The following is a 9,382-nucleotide window of genomic DNA, read 5'->3' as shown; positions in this document are numbered from 1 at the left end:
GAGATAGGTCAGGGGTGTCAGTGCGAAATTTGTGGGTCTCATTGAGACGAACGTTTTGGTGTTGGTTTGATCTCTGTACGACATTCCTACTGGCCACTAGAGCCGTTTTAGTGTGTTTTTCTGTAACTAGGTGGCGCTAGAGAGCTTTTCTTGTTTGTTTTTTTCATTTTATTAAATTTTTCAGAGGTGTGTGCCAATTTTGGTGAGTTTTTGAGCGTGTTTAGGGGTCCAATTAAGGGTTTTACGTGCATCAAGCAAATAAGAATAAAGACAGAAAGAAAGACCACAGGACCAATAGGGGTCCTCGGACCCTAATGACCAGAAGAACCCTCGATATGGGCCGTACCTTCAGTGACAGGGATCCGGCCATGTAGAAGTGGTCCAGGTCTATGATGGACGCCAGAAGCCCCGCCAGCAGCACCTCGTACAAGTCACTCTTTTTCCTCAGTCCAATAACAACCGCCCACGACCACAGCCCCACCAATCCGTGCGTGGCGTTGTCCAAGGCGGCGCGCAGCCACAGGTGGTGCTGGATGACGGACAGCTGGAGGGCGTGGTCCGCCGCCACACAGAACATCCCGAGTCCGGCCGAGGCCAGCAGGGAGGCAGAGCTGAACGTCTGCAGGAGGGCCTGAGCTTTCTCCGTCTCCACGGCCAGGCTGAGGGGCACCGGGGCGCCGTCTCCACCCAGACCCACCCCCAGCAGCGGGGACGAGGAGGGGGAGGAGTCGAGCTTGGAGTAGAAGCCTTGCATGTTGACAGATGGCTGGACGGGCCAATCAGCTCGAGAGGTCAGCAGGAGTCAGGGAGACTGGAGAGGGAGGGAAGGAGAGGAGAGGTGGATGGACAAAATGCACACACACACACACACACACACACACACAGTCCAGATAAAGAGAACATGTGCTGGAGCATCAGGCTGACGGCTGTATCATCCATCTAACAGCCTTTTATGCTTCTCTAAGTGCAAACAGCTGCAGCTTCCACACTGTGATGAACCCACAGGACTGAGACACGCTGTGCTGTTCAGGTGAGCTGAAGACAGAGAACTAGACCCTGGACATGTGCTTCACAGAGCCCAGCAGATGAACAACTATCTGCTGCTGCTGAATACACAAATAAACTGTGTTTGGTTTACGTGTGATGAACACAGCAGACAGACGTTCGCTCCACGCTGCCCAAGAAGAGAGTTGAATGTGACCATGGTCTGACCAGGTGTGTGAAGGAAACCAGCTCTGTTCCGTGTTGATGAGACAACACGGCTGGGATGAAGACATGCTGCCGGCTCCCACTGAAGACGCTCCTTCAAACAAGCTCTTATTGAAGTGACTGCTCAGCCAGCCAATAAACAGATTTCTATTGAAAGCAGCAGAACTCTGACTGTGTTTGCATGAGCTCTTCATCCCGGACTGAGCTCGGGTTGGATCCTCCTCCAGATCCGGTGTCTACCGGAGAACAGAGGACTCAGGCTGTAGATGTCACACAGCTCCTTCCAATAACACACACACACCTGCGTTTAGCTTCACTGACAGACCGGGGTTCTGAACCCAGAGGGAGAATAAAAATAGGTCTGGTTCTGCTGTAACTGGGTGAATGTGGGGCAGGCTGATGGCTCTGGATCACGGCACCGCTACCAGCAGCTCATGCAACACCAGTCTGTCTGTCTTCAAGGAAAAAATAGATCTTCAAACGTTCTGCTCTTGTGGATGAAAATTTAATCAGCTGGTTATTTCTGTGCTGCAGGTTCCGCTCTGCTAGCGGGCCCACTGTGGTTCCGGTGGGTTTATTAGCGAGCTGAGCATCGTTCAGGCTAAAGCCTTATAAAGACAGACGCGTTAATTAGCTTTATACAGCTGGTAGCATCACCGTGTGCTAGCGCGGAGCTAAGCGGCTAACAGCTTTGTGTAGGCGGACAGCTGCTGTCACGATGAGCTCCGGTGAGCTCCGGCGGCTGCACCACGTGACACGCCGCCGTCCGGATTTCAACAGAATAAATAAAGAAGATATTTACACATGACACCGTCTGTGGCTGTTTCTGAGCGACAGCGGTTTAAACATCACAATACTCACCCCATTGCCCTGCATCGGTTATCCTACCGCCGGGTTGTCCGCTCTTCTTCCGTGGTGGTTTGTGGCAGCGCGCATGCTCAGTGGCGCTCTGCTGCCACCTGCAGGTCGCAGGTGGAACAGCAAGTGTTAATGAAGAAGGAAAGAAAACAAAGACGTCAAATCATTAAACCACCTGCTGTTAGAGTCCACACATCAGACCCCCAACTCTGACAGTTCTGTTAGAATCCTGTGAAATAATTGCATCATCTTCTAAAAGACACGTTTAAAAAATCATATCACAACTCAATGCATACAATAATGTTAAAACATGTGTTTTATGGAACTATTAAACGTTTAAAATTCCCACTAGATGGCCAAAAATCCTTCATTGAGTCACCCATGTTTTGTGTATAAGCTGTATATGTAAAGTCAACAGATTTAAGATTCAAGGATTCACAGCCTTTATTGGCCACAAACACAATCATAGGCAGAATAATGTGCAGCGAGCAGCTTTGTGCACGTGTTCCACACAATAAAACACACAAGAAATAAACACGTATAGGAATGTATAGATAGATAGAAATAAACAAAATAAATAAATCAAATTGTCAAATAGTTTTTAAAAAAATAAAATAAAGAAAATAATAATAATATATATATATATGTATATACACGAGGTGAAAAGTAAGTGGTTGCACTGTTTAGTTTAGTTTGTTGTTTAGATGATCCAAACTATGAAAAAGAGAGAAAAGTGTGAGAGGACAGGAAGACAGAAGAGGAATGTGGTGGACTAGCCGTTAGCATAGCCATCAGTGGCTCCAGAGGAAGAGCGAGGAAACGGTGGTCACAGCTATCAAGAAAAAACTGCTTTCATTTGGAGTGTAAGAGCTGATGTAACCCTGAAGGCAGGTCAGTACAGTGGTTTAGTTTGTGTTTGAAGGACTGGGACCTGGACTGGACCGCCTCCAGACCCACAGAGCTGGAAAGATCAAGAGTCAATAAAAACATCTTGTACCCACCGAGACGTGTGGAGAGATGTGAGGAGAAGCCTCTCCAGGGTGTGACAGTACATGTCGCTGTGTTTTTCCTTTTCTTGTCAGAAGCTGCCGGCTCCAGACAGACTGCCCACTTCCTGGCTGGAAACAGCGACTGTCTCCGACCAGGTGGTTCCTTAAAGACGGCTCCTTCCCTGTTTAGCTTCTGATGAAACAGATGAATGCTTCCACTACCAGTCCCAGGCTACACTCTCCACCACCAGCGCTCCCTTTTCTTTCTTTTCTGTCTTGGTTCAGACCAGCTTCTCTCCTCTCTGCCGGGGCTCCTTCTGGTGCCTGTGGTTCTGGACGGCTTTATAGAAAAGGGCACCAGGCAACACAACACTGAGTACATCACACTGAGTCCCAGTGTGTGGCTGCTGGACGGAGAGGATGATATCCTGTCCCACATCTCCCTGGACGTGGTCTGTGTCTCAGACGCACCATAGATGGTCTCCTCATGAAGCCAAGAGCATGAAGCATCAAAGAGAAAACCACAGTGCCGGTGCATGGTGCATATTAACTACAAATAGCTCAATTCCCAAATCAGTGTGATGAAACATTTAGCTACCGTGGATTTATTCACTGCAGTGTGTGTAAATGGAAACGTACAGAGAACCAAACACTTCAACAGCAGACGTTATGTTGTACTGTGCGCCTGTTTTTAGATTTCCTCTTCATTAAATGGGATTTAAACACAGAACACGCAGACGTTTGGTTATGAGCGCTTCTGTCTTCGGGGACACTGTCCATTATTAAAATGTACCATTGTGGGCTTTTTCAACTTTAATCAACCTGTAAAACTAAATTAAACACAGTAAATCTCAATGTTAGGAATATTACGTGTTGGAAAAAGTCCTGATTTTCTTTGCCTGCATGAACTCAGGTTTACTGTAAGTGATTGAACAAAATGCTCTGACCACAGATGGGATGTCTGCAGCACCACAGTGGAGGAAGAGCAACACAAGTGCAGTAAAGAAAACAGTTTATGCTGCTTTTTGAATACCTGATACACAGAACTGATGTGTGCAGCCACCAGCAGAGGGAGAAAGAGACCACAGAACAGCACCTGAACAGAGCCACTGGATGCCTGACAGCACATTGTGAGTTTATAGATCATTAAAAAACTAATCTCTGATGGTTTGTCCAACTTTTATCACTTATCAGTTACAAAAATCTGAATTAGTCTTTATGCGCGCTGCTTTCCACGAATAAAACACTGTTATGATTCCTCTGAAATAAATCTGGCCAGTGGTTTAATTAAAACACTGTTTCTGGGGTGACTCTGACAGGCAGGATAATCCCAGCGCTGAACCCTGACTGGCAGATCAAACTGGGTCCTGTATTTCACATCAGGCAAACCTGCTGAGTGGAGGCTTTTCTTTTTAAATAAAGGTGTCAGCTCAAATGCTGGAAGTTACCACGCAATGAATTTAAATTTCACCACTCATAAAAAAATCCAATTTTAATAATGTCTCTATTAAAGATCTGTGATTATATCTGTAATGACGAGTCTAATCCCTTTAATGGAGCTCTTTAATGTGCCCACTTCTCTCTTTATTGTAACTCGGTCGGTAGTCATCTAGAATTTCAGATTCAATCTGCAGTTTGTGTTTCCTTCTTTCTCTCCTCCCGTTCTGCTGTCTGCCCTCCGCCACTGTCTGTTTAGGGGTTTGTGCAGCTTGTCGCTCTTTGTTCCACTGATGTGTGCTGATTTATTCCAGTTTTTTCCGCGGCCGTGGTTTGAACGGAGCTGCAGCGTGGGGTTGCCTTGTCATTTCAAAGACGCGTCTGCTTTTCAGAGAAACCTCCGGGTGGAAAACACGACCCTGCCGTGAAATGTTCTGGATCGTGTTGTTTGGGCTTTACAATGAGCTGTCTGGGTCTGTTTAAGGAAGGGAACACAAAAGACAGAACGAGACTGGCTCAGACAACATGTGACTCATCCTAGCTTGTGTACTTTGCATATGTGCCCTGAACTCATCGCATGATCTAAATTCTGTAAGGAAAATAAAGCAGCACTTCTTGATGATGCATGCAGTCACAAGAATCGCTGCAATTTGGAAAAAAAACGAGGCTCCAGTTCACTGCTTGGCAGAAATATTGGACGGCAACGTTCCAGCAGTACCTGTGATGAACGGCAACATGACCTCTCATTGTGTGGCACTGACTCAGTCCCAGAGCTGCAGTCATCAGGCCAACGAGTGCTGTCATCAGCATGTGTGAGCTGGATGCAGAAGGCTGACGGGCACGTTGTGGAACAGTTCTGTAACTGGTTAGTTTGAGTAGAAGACATCATCAGGATTCAAGGCACAAATTCAGAGCTCAATACCAAAGCTCTGCCGGCGTTCCTTCGTTCTCCCATTAACGTGCTTTGAAGTTGCATTTCTGTGATGTGAAACAAGCGCCCCTGAGTTGGCAGTCGATGAACACGTGACACTTATCGGTAATCTGAGTGTCGGGCAGACAACAGGAACACGTGACGTATTTCAGAAGACAGAATGTGGAGCTTTCATCATTAACGGTGGACTCTGGGGTCACATGAGGAAGAGAACAAGTCGAGATACGGAACCAGAGGTTTGGGATACTGGATGGGTTTGAACTATTCAGCACCATGGACAGAGGCCCAGAGACTCAGAGTGCACAGTGACTGTTTCAGCACCACAGACAGCGCACAGGGAGCCAAAGTGACGCTGCTGCCCCCCGGTGGCCGGACACAGGAGCACGCTGCTCATTTACACACAACTAATACATCACAGACAGATTACAGGAGGAATACAGCTGTGAATCTGGCTCCCCCTTTAAAGTTGTAGAAGGAAGCACTGTATTGCTAGACTCGTACGTGATGCTTCCACAACCTGAGGCTGTCCAGCTCTGCTGCTCATAAAAGCCAACAGGAACCGGGCTTTACAGGCTGTATGAGTGCAGACTGTGTGGCAGAGCTGGACTGCCTCAGTCTGGGTCAGCATCACGTACGACTCTGGTGTAGTGGAAGGCATTATATTAACATGTGCTGCTAGTAGTCTAACACGTCTGAATATAAAGTACCGCTCAGAACCTTTATATGAAGAAGCAGCTAAATAAACAACTGACACGTGTGCTGATAAAGCGGCAGCTGATTACATGTCAGAGAGCCACCAAAACAAGCATTGTTTGAAGACAGACTCTGAGCAAAGCAAACAACACATTGCTGCCAAAGGCAGGAGGACGAGCGAGCCACGTGTGGAGATGTATTTACTGTTGCTCCAAAATGGTGTGAAAAATAAAGTGGCGCTCAGGAGGGAGAATGATAGGAAGATATGAGCACAAAGAAGAAGTTCAGGAAGACAGAGACACAGTAAGTCAGGGGAGCCGGAGAGGGAAGATGGAGAGGCTGAGTGTTTAAAGAGGTGTGAGCCAGAAGTGAGAGGGAAGCAGGGATTGTGTCATTCATCCAGTTTTCAGTGAAAGGTCAAACCGGTCATTAGAGCCGAGCAGGGCGGCCGGACCTGACAGGTCTGGATGCCAAACACACTCTGCTTCTCATGTACTGCAGGTTAATGTGGATCACATCACGGCTGCACTCCTGAACACATTCAACTGTAATTCAATTACAGCTTTAAAGGTTTAAATATAAGTTCTATAGGACTGTTTATCAGCCACAAGAGCAACAAAAAAAGACGTCACGTTTACAACAGAGCCAACAGCAAGGATAATAAAACACAGGATGTCCTCTGCACCCTCTGGGTCGCTGCTGGCGCCGTCACTGTAAATATTAATTGAGTTCTCATTGACACCCTTATTAAAGAAAGAAAGAAGGTAAGAAGGAAAGCGTGGGCCAGTATCAGCAAAGGGAAGGAAGGAAGGAGTAATGAATGCAATACCACGCAAGCAGATCCACACACAGCACACACACAGGCAGAGGACTCCAGCTGACAGCTGTTAGATGGTGTATTGATTTGTCCTCGCTCTCCAAATCGGCCTGCCAGAACTTGTCAGAATAATGAAAGAAAGAGAGCTGGAGAGGGAAGAGAGACAGTGAGGCAGCTTCAAGAGAGACAGAGGCAGTGAGAACTAAAGGTCAAAAGGGAAATTTGGACCAACTGTATGTTCGATACTCTCCACCTCTTATTGCTGCTAAATGTAGTATCTGAGTGAGTGTTGATAGTCTGGGAAAGTTTTTCACACCCTGTTGTAGCCCCGTCACACACTTCACAGGTCTCAGCTTTTACTCCTGTGCACAAGTGATGAAAATGGAGCCGAAGCTGCAAAAACACGACGCGAGTTGTACTGAAGGTGAGTTATTTGGGGACGATCCTGCCTGCAGTGACACATACATGCATGTGGACATGTGACCTGCAAGTTTAGGGGACGTGCTGTCATACTTCAGCTCTACCTGTACGTAAGATGGTCCTGTACAGGTGAAGGAACACATCTCTCCATAGCGTTCTGTGTCCCAGGTCAAGCAGGAGGAAGTGGCTGGAAGCTGCAGAACTGGTTCCTGTCAGTAAGAGCAGCAGGATGAAGGATCTGACTCAGCATCAAAACAAGGATGTAATGGAGCTTCACTTTCTGTCAGGCTCTCCTTCAAGTGCTCAGAACTCTGCTGTGAACTGCCACAGACCGCCACGTGATCACACACTGAGCCGGTAGCCTGGATCAGAGGTGCCTGTGTTGATCACGTGGCCGTCTGTCCATCCACCATGTTGGTCTGAGACTGGCCAGACACCAGTGGATGGGTTTCATAAAAACATAATGCCTAGAAAATGAGTCTTACTGACTTCTGATCTGTCACTTTGCCTCCAGCACCATCAGCAGGAGGAGATGTTGGACTGTCTTTGAAATCACTGAATGCAGAATAAAGACATTCAGGATTCACAAGATTAATTATGATGTCGCACCATCGACAAATCAAAACGTCACCTTTGTGCAATACTGATTTACTGATTTACTGATTTACAGATTTACTAATTTACTGATTTACTGATTTTGGACCAAAAGTGATGCAAGAAGTAAACAGATGCTCGACTTAGTACACCGCTGTAAAAATAAACTACAAGTCCTGCAGTAGGATGTGAGTATTACCTGCAACCCATAGTTCAAATACTTCAGTAACAGTCTGTTCAGGTCCTTCTGGGTGACATCTTATTGTATTTGATGCACCAGCAGCACGTCCCTGCTGCAGCTGGAGCTCAACTTTAAACACAGTTTTAGATCCAGAAGACAGACAGCAGACGGACCTGACATGCATGAAGGTAGATGAACAAATGCGTCTTCAGGTTCACAGGTTTTTCTCTCAGTTTTTATTTTTTTGAATAAAATACTGAATTATTTGAATATTTCCTAAAATGAAAATGTGAGTAGTTTAGAGGGAAACATCACCACTCAGTGACAGCTCAGGAACCTGGAATGTGACCTGGACTGCACTGGACGCCAGAACGGCTGCACACCTCCTGCTTCATCTTTAACTCTGGGCTGTACGGTTAATACCAGCGTGTAAAAGTCACTGAAGCTGTCGATGAAGGCAGCGGAGGAGGAAATACAAGATTGTTCTTTGTGGGAGATTAAAGTTCTCCTGCCTGCAAGCTTCACTCTTAGTGGTTTGTTGAGTTTTACACCAATGAGATGATCTTATTAAAGTGATGAACATCTGCTCATCGACCCTGACCCTGATCCTGACCCTGACCCTGACCCTGACCCTGACCCATCACTGTGACTGTGTTAGCTGCTGCTGGTAGCGTTCAGGTCACACAGAGCCACCAGCAGCCTGCAGACTGCTCTCCATGACACTTTTTAACTCATTTATTTATGTCCTCATTTTAAAAATGCATTTCTCACATCAGCTGTCACTCAGTTGTCGGAACAGACAAGAATCCCGACGCCGACGTTTTCTGGATTTAAAATATCAAGAAACAAAACACACACAAAAAACTACAGAAAGTGAAGAAAGAATAATGCATCAGGCCCAAGCAGCACTTTAGTGTAAAAAAAAGACAGAATCAACCTTCATTGATCAGTCGGTGCGATCTCAGCGGAGCTCATCTGAATTTGTAATCACACTCGCCTTTCTGAGCCAAACCCAGAGAATAAAACAGAGAACTTCGTCTGCAAGGTCACAAGTATTGATGTGTGAAGCTTGAAGCAGTGTGAGTTTGTGGCTGAACGTGGGAAGTGATGTGTCGCTGCCATGACGCCTGCTGCCGACACCTCGGTACAGATGATCCGAACCACCGGGCCGACGCAGGAACCAGCAGCAGGCTGATGTGTTCTCAATACATCCGTCCCAAATGCAAAATGAGCACGAGGCCAGCGCGTCACAA

At 46.7% G+C, this 9,382-nt stretch overlaps 1 protein-coding gene across 1 annotated transcript in view; it reads right to left on the bottom strand.

Moving 5' to 3' along the window:
* The window catches only part of tmem267 (transmembrane protein 267), a 5,882-nt gene extending 3,756 nt beyond the window's left edge, over positions 1 to 2,126 (bottom strand). Inside the window, exons 1-2 of the mRNA XM_008287969.1 lie at positions 2,071 to 2,126; positions 347 to 811 (exon numbers count right to left, since the gene is read on the bottom strand). Of these exons, the coding sequence (XP_008286191.1) occupies positions 347 to 754 (408 nt within the window). The 5' untranslated portion in view covers positions 755 to 811; positions 2,071 to 2,126. The remainder of the gene's footprint in view (positions 1 to 346; positions 812 to 2,070) is intronic.
* Positions 2,127 to 9,382: the final 7,256 nt, after the last annotated feature.

The sequence above is a fragment of the Stegastes partitus genome, unplaced genomic scaffold (genome assembly GCF_000690725.1).
Source record: "Stegastes partitus isolate 25-593 unplaced genomic scaffold, Stegastes_partitus-1.0.2 Scaffold531, whole genome shotgun sequence".
In the NCBI taxonomy this organism is placed as follows: domain Eukaryota; kingdom Metazoa; phylum Chordata; class Actinopteri; family Pomacentridae; genus Stegastes; species Stegastes partitus.
Note: the sequence above shows the minus strand (reverse complement) of the source record. Positions and strands in the feature narration are given on the sequence as shown.